At 38.8% G+C, this 22,161-nt stretch overlaps 1 protein-coding gene across 2 annotated transcripts in view; it reads right to left on the bottom strand.

Annotated features, from left to right (window-relative positions):
* fstl5 (follistatin-like 5) overlaps nucleotides 1-22,161 on the bottom strand; it is a 263,518-nt gene that overhangs the window by 170,278 nt on the left and 71,079 nt on the right. For both annotated transcript variants that reach the window (XM_033633126.2, XM_078169520.1), the window contains exon 4: nucleotides 7,113-7,361. In XM_033633126.2, the coding sequence (XP_033489017.2) occupies nucleotides 7,113-7,361 (249 nt within the window). The remainder of the gene's footprint in view (nucleotides 1-7,112; nucleotides 7,362-22,161) is intronic.

The raw sequence follows: 22,161 nt of genomic DNA on the forward strand, positions 1-22,161 counted from the left end.
GGTATAAAGTCTGGAGCTGCTCCACGGACACTGAATGGGAGCATGATTTGTGGATCCCCAGAATGTTTGTTTCCTTTTTTATACCCAAATGACCTTTAATCTGTTGCAGTGTTCTCAGTTCTGAAACTGAAACTCTACCCATATACACAGGACATTCCCATGTGTGCTCTCAGCACCATCTAGAACATCCTTCCCAATTCACTGTTTATGGAGCAGCCCTAGACTTTATACCCCATGACATAACAGATTTGAGTTTTAGTACTCTAGTTTTTGGATCTGGGTGAGTAGTTCGTGTTAACCAATATTTTTGGATTGTGTTAGACCACATGAATAACATATATGAATTTTGAAAATGTTTGTAGTTCCTCTTTCAATACATATCTTAAATTGCTGACCAGGTTGGGGGATCGTTTTTAATTTCACATTGTCCAACCTTGGTTACTCAAGACTGTCAATAGGTTGGTGAAGATTCTCAGTCATCCAGGTCATGGTAATCTTAAGTGCTTTATCATAGGCAACTGGACTTGCCTGAGTTTCCTGAAGACACCTGACCTCTCATCCAAGATGCCTCTTGAGTTCTGACCTGAAAAAGCCTCTCAAATACAATGATATAACACTTAAGATTGTCAAAAAGTGATCCAATGACCAGGAGTCGGCAGGAGTAGGAGGTGGTCAGGGGAGTTATGCCACAGTGTGCTGATATATGTCAGCAGGCTTTGTGGTGTAGACTAAGCATTTCATCCATCTAAATAAACTCCCACTATCTGCGTATTTGGAATTTAAGCACTTGACCTTTAAAGGAATATTTTGCCCATAAAAAGCATATTAGTAAATCAATCAGATTTTGTTTTTCTTGCATGTCTCCATGGAAAACAGCCAACGTATTGATTTATTTATTGATTGATTGATTGATTGATTGATTGATTGATTGATTGGGGACCACATTTGACAACAGCAATACTACATCAAAACATTTACTTACAAACTCTCACAGAACTTGTGCAGTATATTCAAGTCTCATTTATCCAGTCGTATATTCAGTACTTCAAAAACAAATGGGGAACTAAACTGAAAGTAAAACTTACCTATGCTCTCTTCAAAGCCAGACTCTATTACTAAGGTTTTTTAGAGGCTAATTTATTTTTACAAATGGTCATTTTGTGGGTAAAATATTCCTTAAAGCACTGACCTCTTCATTTAAATAAATAGTTGTCCATTTCAAGTATGTTGTGTATTTCTAAGAGTACGTCATAAAGTTACTTATTTGAATCAGATTTCATGGGTGAATTAACACATTCACAGTGTTAAATCTTTCTATTACCTTGATAATTACATTTTTAGTAGTAGTAGTAGTAGTAGTATATTTATTTGTTTTAAATAAATCATTTATTCTCTGTTTAGCAAAGCAATCAAACCTTTAGGCTTTCTTCAAGTTAAAGGTACATGGATAAACATCATAAAAGAAGAAAAGAAGACATGGTTTTTTTTTATTTAAACACTGAAAAATATATTTTTTTAGAGCATCATCTCTTCTATTCAAGCAATGCCCCCTATAAAGTTTGTGTGACTGCTTGATATGACAATATTACAACATCATGTTCTGTTTAACATTATTATCTTATCTTTAACTTCACAATCCAAATCATATCCATAGAGTTAACTACTCCTATGGACTTAGCCCTATTATCGGTGTAGGAAACACAATTGTCCCTTCAATTGTCAGTACACAATCCAATCACCAATCAGCACAAGGCTCATTAGTAGCATTATCATAGATTACCTAAGATAAATCTGAAAAGGCAAATCCACTATATAAACACAATGATTTTTGTAAAATGTGTCTTGGCAAATCGCTAAAAATTTGTTTTAAGAATATCTGCACTGGAAGAGGTTCTGTGTGGTAAAGGATTTTAGATCTGCTGGACACACAGGGGTCTAAAATAAGATGACCTGCACATCAATAATTAACACTAGGTTTGGTGAGTGAACGTGGTGTGGTGTGAAAGTGGCTGATAAATGATGGAAATAGACCATGTGTGACCAGCTGATCGCCATTTCATTAGCTTCTGTATATCTAACAACAAGGGAAGTATGAGCCAATTTGTGGCAGTCAGCAGAGCATTAGTGGAACCAGCATGTCATCCATCTGGCAGTGACAGTTCATTTATGGCATTGTGTACTGAATTTAACAGCCTATGGTCATAGATTACAACCAGTTTAATATACGGGACAAGAGGAAGACCTTATGCTGCTGTAATGACAAGCTCTTTATGCAGATCCTGTGGCAACAACTGAGGGCTGGATACACTGAGAGTTCTTCACCCGTTGTTCAGGCTGCATATGACACATCCTAAACACATGTGGAGTAATTATTAAACAGAGACACCAGGCTGGAGTCCTACCCTGCAAGTGCTCTCATTATTTTTTCATATAAGGGAACATCATGCAAGTAAGTGTTGAAGAAAACTGTCCGCCTCTTAACTGGAGCACTGCATGTCAGTATTAAGGTAAGCTGTATATATGTGATCCTGTGCACAGGTAGGTTTTACATGGCAGTATCGCTATTAAGAGTGAGTTAGGTTAATCTACATTTGTCAACAGGTAAGTTTAGGTATAAAGGTAGGTTCAGTGGTAGGTTTAAAGATTGAAGAAAACTGAAAATTCCTCTGATGATGGCGCAAAATGTTAGGTCAGGATATCATTAAAGTTACAACTCAACATGGTTGTGTATACCAAAATTCATGGCAATTCATCCTACAGCTGTCAAGATATTTCACAAAAAAAAAAAACACCAAGGCATTAGAGAAAGCGTCAGAGGAGGACCAAACCCTGTCAGCTTCATCCTCTCTGTACCATGAATATCTGTTCAAATTTAATGTCAATCCACCCAATCGTTGTGGAGATATTTCAGTCTGGACCAAAGTAGTGGCCCGACCAATAAATCGACTGACATTACCACCCCTCGGGCCAGCTGTTAATGTGGCTACAAAGTAATCACTGCTTCTTTGCCTGTGGCCTGACTTTCTAACAAAATTAACTGAAATCTGTTAAGCAGACATCCTGGTAACTAAAAGAGACTAACACACAGAGGCACAAATGGACCCAAACATAACCTCCTCCATGCTGGTAACTAATATTGAACTGAGGGAATTCATTATTATGCTGTGATAATGAGTATATCTCCATATTGCTAGGTAAATTGAACCCATTACCTGGAGGACAAATAATCAAGTAACACATTTAACATGCCATTGAGGGCACATTCCATTTTACCCGCTAATAACCCCTGAATCATAATTACATCTAGATTTGGTTGTAAGCTCTATTACATTTGCTCAATTATCCATTTCCTCTGATTGCCATGGTGCCTTTTGTAGTTGCAACAAAGAGCAAATCCTCAGCGGCTGTGTAACATTTAGGCGATCCCTCTGTTTTCCTGTGTAAAGATTTAAAACTGTAAACAACGTTTTTATAATTTACGATTTTATTTTTAAATATTTTAAAATGCTCGGAGAGAAAACAAAGCCTTTAGCTGAGATTACTAATTGCTCCAACAGGTTCCTGTGTCCTCTCCCTGGAGCTCTTGTCCAATGAGAAATTGATTACATATCAGTCTGAGTAAAAAGAAGAAACGTCTGGACTGAGCGAAGGAGGAGATGAGAGAAAAAAAGAGGGCTCGTGTTTTTTTTTTTATTCTGTCTTTTGGCTCCTGTTGATCTGATATTGATCACCTGACATTGGTCAAATATCCCACTCTGCATTGCGGATAGATGCTGATTGGGTGTAGAGGGGATGGGGCCAGAGGGGGTGTAGTCTGACAGGACAGGGCGCATGTGAGGCTGATTAAGACTGTCACCACTAGGAATGTATCACTGATCTAAATGCCTTATTTTGTGATTTGGATGAAACAGATGCTTTGATTGTTAACACTGGCGTACCTACTCGCTCTCTGCACAGGCTGCTCTTAATCTATGCCAAGTCTTGAGGCTGCGGTTTTAAGATGGTTTGTATGTTGGCTCTTGTATTATGTAGGGAATAGCTGTAAACACACACGTTTTCCTTTCCTGCAGTGAGGCTTTGTTTGTCCCTAAATTGAACGTTTCAGTGGAGGAAGAAAGCGTACTTGGTAAGACGAATGTGCTCTTTGTTTTTTTTGTTTTTGGTTTGTTTTGCCTTTACAATCTGAGGATGTTGCCCCCAAAAACCCTCTGTAAGGAGGACCACGGAGACTTTCATCAGCAACTCTGTATAGATCCAAAGTCATTCCCAGTCGTATGAAGTTGCTTTTCAAAGTTAACAAGTGAGCTGAGAAACCCCGTCGAATCAATGCAGAGACTCAGTCAATCATTCATGAATATTATGAATATGCTGTCTGCAAGCAGTTTGCAACTATTCCCCTTTGCCCTGAACAGAACAGAAGGTGCACAGTGTCAGGAGCTCTTACCTCACTGATGTCTAGCTTTACAAAAGGGAGAGTCGCCTTGTTTCCAGGGACTAAGAATAATTGGTGTGTTTATACAATCAATGGTAGAGAGCAGTCAGCCTTCTCTGGGGAAATATGAACACTACAGCACTACCACCTGCTTCTGCCTCTAAAACGAGCCGAGCATTTCACAAAGAGCTATATGACTGCTTTCAGATTGTGTCTTTTGTTCTTTGCGTTGCATTTGCTATGCAATGTTATAGACTGCTGTACTTGTCAATATTACACGTCAGTGTTTTTGTATGTTCTACAATGTCTGTGCTGTGCTGGCCACATTACATCTAAGATGTTCTTCAACACTGCTATGTGCTACCATTTTATTTGATGTACTGTATGTGCTTGTATTTTGACATTAAGTACCTAGATTTGCAGTACAACATGCATCTACTTCAAAATGGTAATTGTTTTGCGGGGAACATAAGAGATACCCCCATAATTACGTTGCTGCTTTTCATGTTTTTCTCTGTGTAATACTCCCACATGGATTCACCAACATCATTATTTTCTTTATGACAAGATGAAAACGCAGACGCTTGAGTGGATCCTCTTTTACGGAGTACAGCTTCTCCAACAAGAACCCCAGGTTGTTAGAAGATTTGCACAACAGTTCATTTTTCAGAAGTAGGACTAGATGGGTTATCTGTTCTTTTTAATAGCGCTGTCTTTTTTAAGGACTAGTTCGACATTTTGGAAACATGCTCATTTGCTTTCTGAGGAAAAGGTTCAATTAGAAGGGTGTTACCACTCCTATGATGACAAGATATATCTATCAACACCTACAAAATCTCACTAATCAACACGTTTTTCCCCTCGATTTTGTCTTCTGGCTTTCTGTACATTTTGAATAAACAGGAATAACTTTGACAAACACCATCCCTCCCATCCTGAGTAACAAAACTTTCTACGTTAAAGGACAAACTTTGACAAATATTATCAAATATAAATGTGCAAGCTATATTAGATAAGTGTGATTTAAAAAACACACAAAAATAAATATATAAATAACATAAAAATAAAAATTAAACAGGGAGGAAAACTTGAAATAAGAAATGAATAAAAACTCACACCTACTCGTACACAGATGCTTACCTATATACATTAATACATACTGTGCATACCACAAAGCGTATAAACATTATTTACATTATTATTATTAACCATAATTAGAATGAGGACTGTTCACAACACTCATTATCCTATTCTCTCTTCTCTAATTAATGTTATATCTTTTTTTGTTCAATCCGCACAAAAACAGGAGAGTATAAAAGACAATTTGCTGGTTTACCGTGGGTTATGTGTCAGACCATTTCTTGGAAGCTGACAGCAACTTCCTGGAGTCCCCACTGGTTGCCTGGCGACTACTTAATTAGTGAGCTTAAGAGATGCTTGTCAGCGGATTTTGTTATCATCAGACTTAGCCGTGCTAGCTGTTTCCCCTGTGTTGAGGCTTTATGCTAAGCTAAGATAACCGGCTGCTAGCTGTAGCTTCATATTGTACGTACAGATTTGAGAGTCGTATTTCCCCCAAATGGCTATTTATTCCTGTAAGTCCACAGTCCTCAAAGTTAATTCAGCAGAAGCTGCTCAACATCAGAGCCAGTCCAATATTTGGATATCATTTCTGCAAAACAAGCAAGCTCCACAAAACACAACATCATGATCAATTTCTTTGTTTACTTCGTTCACTGTTTGAGGGTGAGCTTATTATTTATCTTCACTGGATTGTTCAATAAGCCATTCAGATCTAGGGTAGGAACTTTTATATCTATAAGCCAAAATGGAGATGTTCATTATTTTACCAAGACAGGAGCAGAAAATTATAAGGGCAGCTCCCAATGGTGGTTGGTTATCTGCCAAAGATGCCAGTGGAGTAAACTGGCTCAGCAGCTAACATTCAGCTGGTGGTAATTTCCCACCCTGCTTACGCCTCTCGCTCATACATGTTTCAGTTATTCTTCTTCTTCTATGTTAAAAAAAGTCTTTCATTTCCCAATTCCTTTAGGTCATAAGTAACCTAGATGCAGTTGTGTGTGGCTCAGTGAGTCAGATATGGCACTAACACTGCCCAGGGCGAAGCATTCGTGTCCCATGGAGGTACCTATAGTAAAACTGCATGTGTTTGGATGAAAGTATCCCTGACCTACAGCACATTTTGCAGGTCATTTTCCTTCATTCCAGTAAAAATATATCACCTTTACATGGGGAACAGTTAGTGGGTAACCTTATTAGTTGTCAGGTTTGCAGAAACTTGCTTCAGATGTACATGAGTGTATAAAACGTTTTTGTTTGGGCTTTTCTAATGCCTTCATTGGACAGGACAGATTAAGAATAAAAGGGGAGAGACAGGGGATGACATGCAGCAAGGAGCCATGGTTTGGAATCAAACCTGTGGCCGCTGTGGCAAAGACACTGCCTATGCACATGGGACACCAGGTCTACCAACTGAGCTACTGGGCACCCATATCAAATGTTTCTAAACACTTTTAGTGCCTGTCAAAGCAGAAAGCAAACTTGATTAAGTCAAACCACACAAATTACAGGGCAAACAGGACCTGGTACGATGTAAAACATGCGGTATCCACTGGACCACAAACATCCTCCATTAGAGAAAGGTCACACGAGCTCTTACCTTTGTAGAAGCACTCCTCACTGTGCATGATGGTAATCCTGTGTCCTCTGAGACAGGAGGCCCGGTGAAGCTCACAATGGTTCTGATACAGCTTCCCATCTGAACCACACACGGGTTTATAGTGTGGTTTACAGTGATCCAAGCACTTACACTCCCCTTGGCCAGTCTCATGGTTGGCCACACAGTGACGCCCCAAGCCACAGTACTTGTGTTCACATGGACTTGGATAGCCATTGTGTCCCATAAAACCTGCGGAAAGCACACAGAAAGAAGATGATTACATTTCTGTCTGACCACAACCGGTGATCTATATCTGAATGTGCCTGAGCAGATGGAGAGTCTTAGTTTAAGCTCTTGTTGCAGGTTGGATCTCATTTGGACTGTTTCAGTCGCCTCCACCCTCGGGGAATCCCTCATCAATACTGGATGGTGTTTTTCTAAACTCACAAAATGTCAGTCAAAACCATAAATTATGCAAGTCAAGTTCACTATCAAGCACCCACAGTGGGAGTGATTAAAAAAAAAAGCCTGTTCACTTCAACCCAAAATTTCACCGAAAATGCCATGCAAGGCAAAACATCTTATTGCATATGCAGAGGCAAGACTGCAAAGATGTCTTATACATGTAAGTACATCTTAATCAAATTACTTGAAAAAACTATCAGAGAAAAATATGTTCAGTATGTTCCAGGTACACTGAAGCTTTGCCATTTTAAGGCTATTCCAAATCAGTTTGTGGTGAGGAGAGTGGACTTTTTAAACCTCTGACTATAAATGCAACAGCACCACTTAATGGAAGTGCATACAGTAAAAAAAAAAAAAACATTTTAAAATGTTGTGTTGCTATTAGGGATAGACCGATATGGATTTTTTTAGGGCCGATGCCGATTTTTTTCCATCACCCTTAGCCGATGAGCAATTATGGACTGCCGATTTTCTTGAGCCGATATTTGGGGCCGATACTGCTTTTGCTCCCTCAATTTACATCAAAAAAATGCCACAATGATAACAAATATTACAGGTCTCAAGTTTAAAATAAGAAACATTTATTGAACAGTAAAAAATACTAAAACAAGATGGAAAGTTGAGGTAGAACAGGTAGAATATTATTATTATTATTATACATTCAAATAAAAAAAAGAGTTCAGTGCTCTTAAATCTTCCAGTAATGTCTTTATAAAATAAACAAATATTTAAGCTGAAGCATAAATAAAACAACAGCTACTGTACACAGTAGGATTCGCTGCATGTGCGCTGCAGGGTCTTCCGGCAACACAGAGCTGCCCGTGGATGCCTGTCTGTAAATCATGCCAGGGAAAAATAAACCCACGAACCCACGCACGTATCGGCCGATGCCGATACAAGTAAAAAACTCAAATATCGGCCCGATGTATCGGTCTATCCTTAGTTGCTATATTGTCAATTATAATAAAACCCACACAATACATCACTTGACACTGCAATTAGTGATTATTTTTTTAAAATTCACTGATTATTCTGCAGACTATTTTCTTGATTAACGTTTTTGTCCATAAAACTTGAGAAAACGAAGACAACTTCCTAGTTTTTAGTTTAGTTTAGTTTATTTATTTATTTTGGATGTTGGACAAAGAAAATCGAATACATTCAAATAGAAAACATTCATTTGAAAATATAAATGAAGAGAGAAAATGAAAGAAAAAAAGAAAATTCAAAAGGAAATACAAATCCTATCATGACGCCCTTTTTAGAAAACTATAATTATTTTTTTTTTTTTTTTTATAATTTTAGAGTCCATATGTCCTATGAGAATATCCCAGAGCACAAGGTACCATTGCTAAATCCACTGGTTTAGTAAAAGCCCATTGCACCACATATAACAGTTGTTTTATAAATGTTATGCATTTAAAAGGAAACAGGCACACAGTTATTCAGTACAATGCAACAGCTGGGGGGCAGAGCCTCTGAGTGTGTGTGTATACACTGTATATAGTACAGTGGAAACGACTCATTGTGATCATGGTTACAGTGATCGACTGCTTACATGGATTAAAAAGCTTTGGACACTGTACAAATGCTGATTAAATAATCTTCTTATAGTAATCAAGTAGTCCCCTCAAAGTTTTTTCGGGGTCTTCATACATGAAAACATACACAATTGTACTGCTATCTATTTAATTATTAACATCATTATTATTTGTTTTACCATACCATTACACTTAACCTTTCGAAAATGAGTCTGCTTCCAGCTGGCTACCTGAGCCTTGTGCTGTGTGCGCATTGAAATCATGACTGGAAAAAGAAAGTTGTTTTGAGACAACGAGATGCAACAGCAAAACTTGGTGTTTTGCTTCATGTTCCTCAGGCTACCTCATGTAGTTTACTCAAACGACAAGCAACAGTCATGGCTGCTAGTGATGGAGACAGAAAATGGATGCGCAAGGGGAGAGCACCTGTGGTTAAAGCCACCCTCATCAAGTGGATTCACTATGCCTGGTCATGTAATGCCCACGTAATGAAACATCTGTTCTGGACTCTAGTGGGGGGCGAGGACATTTTTAGAGCTAGAGGAGAAGACTACTTTGCAAGACGGCAAAGCTGGTACTTACAATTTTCAGGTGATTTGCCAAGCGTGTTGTAGATTTGTGATAAGCCAGTCTCCTTTCATTTGGCATATCTGCCACTTAACTTTTTGGGGGTCACAAATTTGGAAACTATTCCAGACTTTCTCAACATCTCGCTCACTCATCTGTAAGCCTGTCACATGTGGTTTAAACTGCCATGGTTTCAGCAGTGCTGGACTGCTGGTGACTGAGTCACAACTCTCACAAAGTTTAAATGTCCTTGTAGGAGAATATGTACCAATAATTAATGTTGATGCATATGAATAATGTTGAATTACTAATTCTTATTTTTTAGGTTAATATATATATTCAAAATACAAATAAACATGTGTATATAGACATAGATCTATATATTGAAACAGAGAATTTAAATATTGTTTTGGACATTGAACACTATGTGAATGATTGAAGCTTCGAAGCATTCGGGTGCAGGGTTGCCCAATCAAAAATTTACCTTCATCGCGATATCAACATGCATGATGGAGGTGTCACAAAAGACTGTGTGAACTGCAATAAACAGTATATTTACATATGCCGTGTATTTACATGTTGCGTGTCATGATGAAAAAGTGGTGTTGCGTAACTTTAGGACTACTGGTTTTGAAAGTATTTCTCATGTCACACAAACCGCTGAGTCAAACTTGTGTTTTGGATGTTATTATCATACTGTCCGTGATGTGTCGGTGTTTTTGTTCTGGTGCTCTGCACAGATCTGACACCTGCCCGCCTGCCCACCTGTTCTTATCCTCAGCTCTCTAAAGCTTGGTGCACCACCTTTTCCTCGTAAAGGCGACGGGGCGGCACGAAGGTCCCTGGGGGCCGCCAGACAATAACCTTGTATTTTAAGGTTAATAAAAATAAATACGAATTCACAAATATGTAAAGCACAGAGAACAGTAGTTCATAGCCACTGGGTTTGGACCCCCTAGGGGGTCACCACATAAACCTCAGAGGTCAAAAAATCTAAAAGATTTTAAACAGCTCAATAAAGTTAATCTTATTTACCCATTTAAACCTCAAAGAAACATCCTAAGAACTCAGTCAAAGGAAATCTTCAGTTCAGCTTTTGATTGAACTCACAGCTCACATTTAATCAACAACTTGTGATGAGGGGTTGCAAATATGTGGCATAGTGTATGTTTACAGTGACCAGTGTGTCCCACAATTTACCTGCTTATTTACAACCTCCACCTTGCTGCTACTGCGATTTGATATGAATTAACATTCCACAGTGAATAACTAAAGGGGAGGAAACGGCTCAGGCTTTGCAGGAACCAATCCTTTCTCTTACAAAGTGACCCTTACAAATGATGAAGGCTAAACATCATTGAGTATTCATTTGATCCAGGGACTGAGGGTTTGAAATGAAAGGAAAGGCAAAATAAAAAGCTGGAAACTTGTCCTTGAGCGAGACCCTTATTCCCTGCCTGATTCTGGGGTGCAGTCCTGCAGCAAACCCTGAACTCTGACCACCGTGCGGAGGAGGCAAGAAAAGGAGAATTTCCCTATGGGGATTAGTGGAGCAGCTGGGAAAAAGGCTAATAACAGAGCCAACAGTGCAGCTTGTGTGGCGTTTCAGCAGCAGTTGTTCAGAAACAGTACATAAATTCATAAAAACTAGAATATACTACAAGAGTGTAAGGATGATTTAGATTACAAAAGGTTTTATGAGAACCTTTAAGAAATAATTAGAGTGATTTTCTCTGAGAACAGGATTCTGTTGTGGTCTGCCATTTCAACCTGTATGAGCACTAATAAGTCTTGACAGGCCACAGATCAGTCTGTACAGTAACCCTTGAACCACATCAAATGTATCGGCTTTCTAATAGCAGCTTGCTCACTCTAAGATTGCCCTTTGGAATAGTCCTCAAGGGGTGGACGGGTATGATGAGCAGAGAAAAAAGAAAAAAGCCTCACAACCATTAGAGCAAATGCCTCTCAAGGCTGCACCGTTATATAAAGTTATGAACATAAGGTACAGCTGGTGATGACTGCACAGAAAATGATTATAGGTTTGTCCACAGCTTACTCCATTTGTGAAAAGGTCACTGTATTTGTAAATGTTAGAGTACTGCCCTTCAAAAAAAGTAATAAGTAAAAGTAATAAGATCACAGTAAAATATATATATATATATATATATATATATATATTTGTATATTAATTATTTGTATATTAATTAATTATATATATATTTGTATATTAATAGAAATTCCACTAATTAACCCTGATAAGGCACACCTGTGAAGTGGAAACCATTTCAGGTGACTACCTCTTGAAGCTCATCGAGAGAATGCCAAGAGTGTGCAAAGCAGTAATCAGAGCAAAGGGTGGCTATTTTGAAGAAACTAGAATATAAAACATGTTTTCAGTTATTTCACCTTTTTTTGTTAAGTACATAACTCCACATGTGTTCATTCATAGTTTTGATGCCTTCAGTGAGAATCTACAATGTAAATAGTCATGAAAATAAAGAAAACGCATTGAATGAGAAGGTGTGTCCAAACTTTTGGCCTGTACTGTATATATATATATATATCTTAGGGCTGAACAATATGGAGAAAATTTCATATCTCGATATTTATGCCAGATATCTCGATACCGATACGATACGATATGACTATGGGTTCAGTGAAAACTAAGCATTCTTTATAAAAAATTTAAAAAAAAAAAAAAAACAAGTCCGAACCATTTTCTGGAAGCCCTCTTTAGTGACTGAATACATGGGAATCATGTGTAGCAATATGGTACGTTATAGCATTTGTAATGTCTTTGTGCCTGCTGGACGTCGATTGGTATGGCATTATGCTACTGAATGCATCAGCAATCCGACCTTGCTTGGGCTTGACACAGGAGGACCAAGATGTCCCTGCCGTGTCTTTTAATGCAAGGCACTGTTCATACAGTCCTCGGTAGTGTTGTCACGGTACCAAAATTGGGACCCACGGTACGATACCAGTGAAAGTATCACGGTTCTGAGTAGTATCAGGATACCACAGCCAAAATGAGTAAGTAAGTAAGGAACAGTCCCTAAAGTGCGGTGAGGTTTGTGGAAATGTTAACGGCTTGTTTCTCCTCTGACACATCACATACCTGTGTGCCGCTACGGCTCGGCTGTTCCGGTACTACTGGGCAGTCATGACACCAACTTATTCACCTGGAGCCGGGCTTCTCGGTTACCGGTAGCCTCGCGTCACCAGGCTCTTCACGTACGGCGAAACGCTGGTAAACCACGTTATCTTGCGGCGGCCATAGCGCTCCGCCGTATTCCCGTCTGTGACCCCCGTTCAACCCACAACCGGTAAGTTTCACCTTTCGTTTCTGCTGCTGGTTGAAATCTGTACTCACACAGCGTGCTGAATGATTTAATTTGCTCGAACAAAACTATTTTTAGTCGCAAATGTGTTGTGTGTACTAGCAAGTTGCTAGCAGCAGCACGTCTCCCTCGCTCAAGGGGATGTTTGTGATTGGCTGGCTTTGTTGTCGATCCAAGGCAAGCAGGAAATGAGGTTTGTGATTGGCTGGCTGTAGCTGTACATTTAGGGCAAGCGTAAAAAGGATGTTTGTGATTGGCTGAGCTGTACATGCAGGTCAAGCTGGGGAAACTCATGGGGAAATTATATCATCAATATCGTTGCCTTTTGGGATATTAATATCTTGCATGTTCATATCTCGGTATAGATACAGTAACGATACATCGTTCAGCCCTAATGTGTGTGTGTATGTATACATATATATATACATATATATATATATATATATATATATATATATATATATATATATATATATTTATTTATTTATCAGAATAATTTTTTTTATCACATTACTAGTATAGCTTTTTAATGGATACAAGGAAAGCTAAAATGTTGAACACACGTCCTTACTTATGGACTACTGCTCACTCCACAGAGTTGATGAATGAAAGCTCTGACACATATTATGCAGCACCACAGCAAACATCCTCATGAAATGGTCCCATGAATTCTTCTTTAATGAACACAATATAAATCTAACACGTCTTGTGCATATCAAGTACGCAACACATGTTTCATCATTATAGAAGGATTATGCAGAGAAGCCTAGAAAGCGACACTGGTATGACAGTGGAAATGAGATCAGGATGTAAAACATTTGGCCTCAACCATTGTGTCTTGGCTTGAATCCCTAATGCCTGTAAAGACGTTTCCCACTTTGAGTTTTCATTTTTGTAGCATTTTATTTAACCATGTCCAAAGCCTTACTCTGGAGCCTCCGAAGACCTGAGAAATTATGTTTTCAATCTGGCAAGTGCACGCAAGGTAACGCTGCAAACAAGATAGAAAATAATCATCTTTCATGACATCGGGGGTTCCATACTAGGTTTGGGTGGTAAGATAAATATACTGCCTATTGGTGACTGACTAGGTACATCACCGGTTGTTGTTTTTTGTTTGTTTGTTTTGCTAATTTCATGGTCTGCCTCACAAGAACAGGAGCTGCAAAACACAAAAACACAACTAACACCTGCATAAATATACCTGCAATCGTTACTGGGCTGACAGTTGCCAAAATTTTAAACTATCATCCAACCCTATTCCATACATTACCTAACATTTGCATTAATTAATAGTTTTGATAGTGTTAACATTAATCAAATGTATATTATGAAAGGGGGTGCTAGTAGTGGTCCATCATCAGCGCTGGAACATCAGCGACCCTGCAGCTTTGGAAACCTTTTAGCCTTTTCTTTGGAGAAGTTGTTTTTATGACATGGACATTGAGTGTATGACTGAGTTTTACCTGTACCCAGCTTAATAGTGACGCTGTGCTACCTCACCAGGGCCAAATGCCAGAAAGAAAAAGTCAGCAACTAGCTGTTTAAGAACATATTGCATTTAGACATACAAAGATATTTTTCTCCTGGGTTGGGTGAGATAAAATCAGAGCTGGGCTCATCAGGTGGCCAGTAAAATGACTCAAGATGGGCTGATAATGTTGCTTTGGTTATACTCAATGTCCAATTAGGCAACTGTTCGCTAATATGTTAGTCATACGAACCTAAGTGCAAGGATGGCTGCTATTAAACAGCAGGTTTTGTCATAAATTCTGCTGCCTAGGGGCTAACATTGATTAATGCTGGTGCATGATTTTGTAGGGCTGCCCCCTAAAAGTCGAGGAGTTGTTTGTTTATTTGTTTTTTGCCAGTCAGTGTGCCATGTGCTGCGGGGTGAGTGCTCTTCACTTTAACGCTGTTCCTCGGTACAAGCTGCGGCACACATGGAGGTAGCTGCCTGGGGGAAGAGAGGCTTTGCACTATAAGGCTCTGAAATTACGTTATCTTCCGCCTTCTGCTTAAAAGTGGTTAATTTACAGCTCACAGCAACTTAATACAATATGGTTACTAGCTTTTGTTTCATATCTAGAGTTCGCAAAAAATGCTGCACATTCCTGATCTATTGTTGTCGCAGTTAGCTTGTATTATATTACCTGGACATCTCGCTGAACCCTGTTTCAACTTTCTATATGTGAAAAAAGAAGAATGAATTGTCGAATAATTAACATACAAATCTGATTTGACTTACATAATTCTGAGTGGGTACAGCAGTGCTATTGAGGTTGTTTAACCTCAACCTTTAACCCTCAATTAACTATAAGTTGTACAACTTTTCCTGACTTACCCAGCTAAATATATTGTATGTTGAATATAACGATAATGGCTTAATTTTTTAAAATCGTCACATGATCTTTTTGACGACTTGTCAGAGTGTAGGGCTGGGTGATATAACGACCATGTATGATATATTGAAATATTTTCAACAAGATATAAATTTAGACAACACTGTTTATATCAATACAGGGTCAAGCTGCGTTACATAACGCATAGCAGTGTGCACCACTCCTCCCTCACACTCTTCGCATAGCTCCGCCCCACTCACTCACTCATAAGTTCTCCAGCAATACTTTGTAGAGCCGTAACCTGACATGCACCTCCACAGAAATGTAACTACACATTACAGGGATGCAGACTTTCTGTCTATTTCTTTAAGCTGAAACCATCTCCCTCAGAGGAAACAACGCTTTTATTTACTTAAACAAACAATAAATTGTGAGGACAATAAAGCCTCCACAAAATAGCATTTTATGTCTTGTGTTTGATTAATCCTGGTTTCATATGAGTAAAGGAAATCTCCGCTATACCTTCGGCTAAATTATACAATGTGAAATGCCATAGGCTTGGGCTAAAAACATAAGCATGTAATATTTGCTTGCTAACGTGTTTGGTATAAAACAGCTGTTTTGTCAGTGAACCCTGTGAGCTGGAATGGAGCTGAATTTTGTAGTATTACCTTTGTTAAATGTTGCTGTTGTCCCTGTCTTCATATGAGCAGAGGAGAAGTTCACTAGCTGCTAGGCTAATTTATACAATGTAAAATGCCATAGGCTTGTGCTGACAACATTAGCATGTTGTATTTGTGGGGAAAATGTTTCTAGATAAAGACAAGTGCTTTGTCTGTGAATGCTGCAAGTTATAGTGAAGCTGATTTGTGTACTTGTGTTTGAAATTGTTTAATGTGTGTTTAATGTGTGTTTTGGATCAACTAAACTTTACAGCAGGTGTTGTGCAGCTGCATATTTTCAAACACGTATAAAATCCCTGTCTTTGCATTTTATTTTGATCACAGTCTGGTTTTATAAAACTGCTTGTGACATCTCAAATTTGGCTTTGACTTATAACTAAACATGTAGCCCATTTCATGGAAAACACCGAGATATATATCGTGTATTACCAGTCAGCCTGTAAATACAGAGATATGAATTTTTGTCCAAATGGCCCAGCCCCAGTGTGTTATTGTAACAATCCTATCTTCCACTGGTGATGTTCATATAAATGTTATTTCCTTCTGCTGGTACATTACGGAGAAAACAAAGCCATCCACATCTTTTCTGTCAACATACAGAAGGACAGCTTATAATGAGTGCATCTGCAAAGTCTTTCTTTTGTTTTCCCATTTCCACTCCAGGAATCTCAAGAAAGATTATTGTATTAGTGGTTGTGTTAAGGTAGCTGGGCAATGATTGTGGTCTTCACTGCAGTAAAATGTCACAATACATGTATGAGAACAAAACGTTGCTGGGAAATGTTCCTTCAAAACATATTAGCAATGCAAATTTGTTGCACATGACCGTGAACACAGGGCTGCACTGCATTTACTCTAGATAGGAGAGTCTAACTGAACTGTAAAACTGTCATGGAAAAAAAATTAAAGAACTGAGGTGCATACAGACTGGCAACCACAAACTTCACTCTCACATCGCACACACTGTGTCTCACGACTGACCAATAAATATTGACTAGAGAGTGGTGCTCTACTGCATTAATTACGATCTATGATGAATTTGGCTGTGAGCAGAATGGTCTCCTGGTATAGAAACTCAAATGAAAAGCAAGATGAACAGCGAGTGTTCACAGAGAGGCCTAAGCAAACGTTTATAGCAATGCATTAGAGAAATGGCTTCGCTTCTTAGCTCAGATCCATCACGCATTGTGAAATTAGAATCAGCTTCTGCCTTAAATACCAAAGTCCAAACAGTAAACAGTTGTTACTTTAGCAGTCTATCTCTACACAGCCTTGCATAATCCTGTGACGAGCTAAAAGCCAGATAAATGCAAAGTTTTGTATTTCAAGAAAGTTAATTTAATCACATGAAATGGAGCCTTGAAAAATTGCCATTTCAAAGCTTCCTATGCACCACTGAGAAATCAGTTAATGTAGAATCGTGAAATTTTTCATTTTAGAGCTATGTGGCTTTCAATTAAATTGTGGTCATGAGAATATGGGCTAAGTTTTAGCACATGGATGGTAGGGTAAACACAGCATCTTCAAGTGTTAAGCCGCATTCACATCTCTAACACCCCCCCCACAGACAGTCCCGCATTATCCTTCCAGCCGTCACAGAGGGGTTTAGACGAGATACGAGTGTGTACACTGTGACCTGATTGGAGCCAGTCAATTTGCTAGTTTATTAAATCCCTGCGGTGCCCTGGCATAATGATTATTCAGTGAATTTGTGTCGCACAGCCAGGCATCCTCTGCCACCAGCAGGGTCAGCGAAGGGCGCAGTCATTTGTTATCAGTATGCACATCCAACAGTCTGGTCATCAGCTGACATCAGAGACAAATGAGGAGTTGTGCACAGCCATTCATTTATTGATGACCTATTACTTTTTCAGAGCATGGACAGAAATACATGATGCTCAGTGCTGAATGTGAACCTGAGGGTTGTTATGAGGATTTTGAGCTGTAACTGTGCACTTGTAAACACCTACTGGGAGCATAGATCATGGTAGAGGTGGAAGCAATGTAATTCAGTGTATTGCTCCAGGACACTTCAACACAGCAGGTGCTTGTTTTTAATGTGCTCTACTGCACTGCTTATTTTATTACAAGACATGACACAAACAGTGTGATATGACACAAAACAGTGTGATATGACACAGAACAGCGTGATATGTTATGATACAATATGGTATATGATATATGATGATGTAGCTTGGGATGTCGGTGGTGTATTTCTGTAGTCAAACGCACTGCAGCGACAGATGGTTTAAAAAAAAGATTTTAGCTTTCATTCACTGACTTGACTTTGAATTAACGATTGATTATGAGATTTCAAAAATCACACTAAACAAGTTCTTGGCTGGGAAACTATTATTTTGCTAAGATTTATACTCTGTGTGAGTTTTGAAATTCTTCTTGAATAAAATAAAGGCTGAACAATTTGAGGAGATTGTAACTTAAATAGATTTGAGCTATATTTACTGATAAGAGCTGCATAGTTGGTCAGTCAATGTTAAAATGAAAAACTGTGGGTACATCACATCTGACAATGTTTTGATAAGTCTGACGACACCTTGTTAAGTTGAGTTGGCTTTTATTTAACCCTTCTGTTGACAGGTGAATATTGTGGATGCTTGAGCTAACATTAGAGTCAAAGACTCTGTACTTCTGGGGATATTTTGGTCCCTGGATTTTGCTGCAGAGTGAGTGCTTTTCACTTTCACACTGCTCTTTGGTACAGGCAGCTGCAGACACAATACAGCGGCCCGGCAGATGAGAAACTTTGTACTGTAACATTATACTCTTTTCTCTGCTTAAAAATAGTGAGTTTACAGCTCACAGCAATTTAATACGACACAGCCTCTCGCTTTTGTTTGATATCTCGTGTCAGCAAAAGCTGTTGCTGCACATTTCCAATCCGGTGTTAGCACAGTTAGCTTATTTACTATATTACATAAATGTTGCTGTCATACTGAATGTCGAGCTGAACCCCATCCAAACTTTAAAATTCTATATCGTCAAATATTCGTATTGAGCAGCCAGATCTGATTCGACTGGCATAATTCAGCCCTGCTTAGTACTGTTATTGTTATGCATTGAATATAACATAAAATATCTTCAAAATATGTCACTTAGTCAAGGGGTCGTCAGTTCACTCAATGACCAAGGGGTCCTCTAAGGAAAAGGTTGGGAACCACTGACCTAGATTCTTTATATATATATATTAAAAAAAGAAAGACTTGCTGACTTTGTGACTGAAGTCATGAATAAAATAGGAGAATATCATAAATATTATTATATTCAGCAATTACAGCAAATCTTTCATTAAACATTAGGTATTTCATCCAAAGTTCAAAAGTTTTTGTTTGTTTTGTTATGATTATCATCATTACAGAATTTAGTGTGGAGAACTGATTTAGATGCAAAGAAAATTGCTCTGAATTATCTCATTAAAAACAAAGCAGGCAGAAAATGCGCTCTGCTCAGGTAAAATGTTAACCTTTAGTCAGAGCGTGTAGGCAACACCAAGGTCCCGACATATGTGACTCCGGTCCACCATTTGAAGGGCATCATCCTTCGATGCATGCGTAATGAGGTGAGCACTGTGTAAATGGATAACAGACGTACTTGGACATGGCCTACATAATCAGATTGTCATTGCAGATGGATTAACGCCTCACTATCGCAGCAGAAGAATGAGAGAAAAACACAAAGCAATATAATGGAAACTGCTCTTTACAAATATGTAACAACCTTCTCTCTTTGTAAAGTAATTCAAGCTGTCTTCCCGACAACTCTGGCGCTTTTGCTGAATCTAAATGCTCAAAACCACTTAAGCAGTATGCCCATATGTTGTGAAGCACATTCACTCTTGGACATGCTTTTTTTTAACAAGCTATACTGCATTTCCTACTTCTGGCTTGGCTTTTTCCATCTTCTCTTCCCAAACTAAGAAGGTTCGTCTGGAACCCATCTGATGTTTTCCATTACAGCAGCTCAGAGTCCTGAGGGAGAGACCAGAGTGTGGTAAACAACAGTCAGAGGCTCTAAGCTCACTCAGTGTACTGAGCTAAGCTGGCCCACAAGGCCCATGAACGAGTACAAGGGGATGCAAATCAGAATAAACAACTACTAAAACAATGCTAAAACTTTACATGGCACATAAACAATGTCACATTCCCTTACACCAGCTGACACTTTGCTCGATTAAGTTCTTTGAAAGTCTCAGCAGCTGTTGTGCAGGTACACGAGGCCGTGTGGAAGGCTTAAAATGCTGAAATACACAAGCATCTACAGTAGCTGCGGCAGTTAGGTGTATTTTTAGCCAACCTGTTGTCATGCAAAGATGGAGTTTAATGTATTCATGGCTAAAGGTCTGACGTCATTCAATCTGCCATCATGCCGGGTTTTCTCCCACAATGACTGAATTAAACTGTGACCATTAGCAGTGTCGCAGGAACAGCAAGCTCCTGAATGTCACCAATTTGTTGACAATGAATTATTTGTGACATATTTATGGAGAAATTTAATGGCTCGTAGCTTGAGTCATTTTCACCCAGCTTGGACTGCAGGTATGCACAGTCGTGTAGATTTCCTGTTAGACTTGCAATAATAGAGCAAGTATTTGTTTAGTTTTACCCAGAGACACTTCAACAAATCTGTTTAAATTGATGTATGCATTGAATAACCCAGCTATAACAGATTTATCACATAAAAACCACAGCTAATTTTGTAATTTGAGGTTATAACTCACATCGGTGTCTGTACGTTCTGTTAAGTCGGTGAAAAATGTCCCTTTAATTTATTTAGAAATGATTTATTTTGTTTTGTTTTGGCTCTGTGTAGTTATCCTTGGGCTATCAATTCAAAGTCGTGCCCAAAAAACAACTGCACTGCCAAAGGATGCACTCTGTATTAAAATTAAGCTTGAAGCAATTTTTCTGACTTCCATATTTTACTTTGAGAGGCTACTTGAGGGTTTACTCAGAATCTGTAGCTCCCACCACGTTTAAAACTGTACAGCTCCTGTGCCTAATGGAAAGTTTGCACAGCTTAACTTTATTCCATGTGTGCAAGTGTAAGTGTGCATAATTGTCACCTTTTCACACTCAGCTGTCAATTTAGAAAGCTCCTCTGTTTTGAAATATGGAGATGTATGCAGCAACTTCACCGGAAGTATTCTTGGCGAAGATCCTCGTGTGGTTAGAAATTGTTGTCTGGTGGTATTAAGTGTCAGAAAAGCAGCCAGTTGTAGCTTCGTTATCTTCAACTTCACGCATGTCAAGTCAAAGACAAATTTCTGTCTGCCCTCAAGAAGCAGACCTGCTGAAAGACCTGTATCCATCAGCAACGCTACAGAGGTGTCGTGTTATCACCTGCTGAAATTCACCTCCTCTCCTTCCCCCAACGTATGCTAATTGCAGCACTGTGACAACACTTTTACTCCTGGTGGCATAAACAACTCGTGAACATTTTATGAGAAGCTATTTGAGGCATAAGAGCTTTTTCAACCCTTTGGAGCCAAGTAACCCACTGTGCTTAAAACATTGATGACTTTCCTTCCACCTCAATGAGTCCGTTCCATAGTCCCTCCTGAGCAAAGCACAAGTCTTAAAAAAATCTGTCCTACCATGTCTTATATTAAGTAAATTCATATTTTTTTAGTCGATATCACAACTTACCATGTAAAATACAGCAGCAAAATGTGTATTAATTTTTAATTTGCAGTGCCCTATTATTTCTTTTGTCATTTTTGTTTTGTCTAATAAATTAAATCCAGTCAAACTGTATGTGAACAGAGGACAAATCCTTGGTATCATTTATAAAGGGAAGGTCTATTCCTTCTTAATGAAAGCTGAGCTCTGCAACCTGCAGATCTGAACCCTCGCTTTACTCTGCGTCTCTGCTTCCCGTCTATAAAACTGTAACACTCATGGTGAAGAGAAAGCCTTCACATTCACATTTTAAAAAGCTGCCACAGTTAAAAAGTCTAAGGGTCAAAGCCACTACGTGCTGACAGGAGTAGCAGCGAAAAATACTCCTGTGTGCCTTGAATTACCACGTACGATGGAAAGGTGTTAGATAAAGAAGTACAGCAAGGGGGAAATGTATTACATTTTTAAACA

This window comes from Epinephelus lanceolatus, chromosome 7, assembly GCF_041903045.1.
Source record: "Epinephelus lanceolatus isolate andai-2023 chromosome 7, ASM4190304v1, whole genome shotgun sequence".
Lineage (NCBI taxonomy): Eukaryota > Metazoa > Chordata > Actinopteri > Perciformes > Serranidae > Epinephelus > Epinephelus lanceolatus.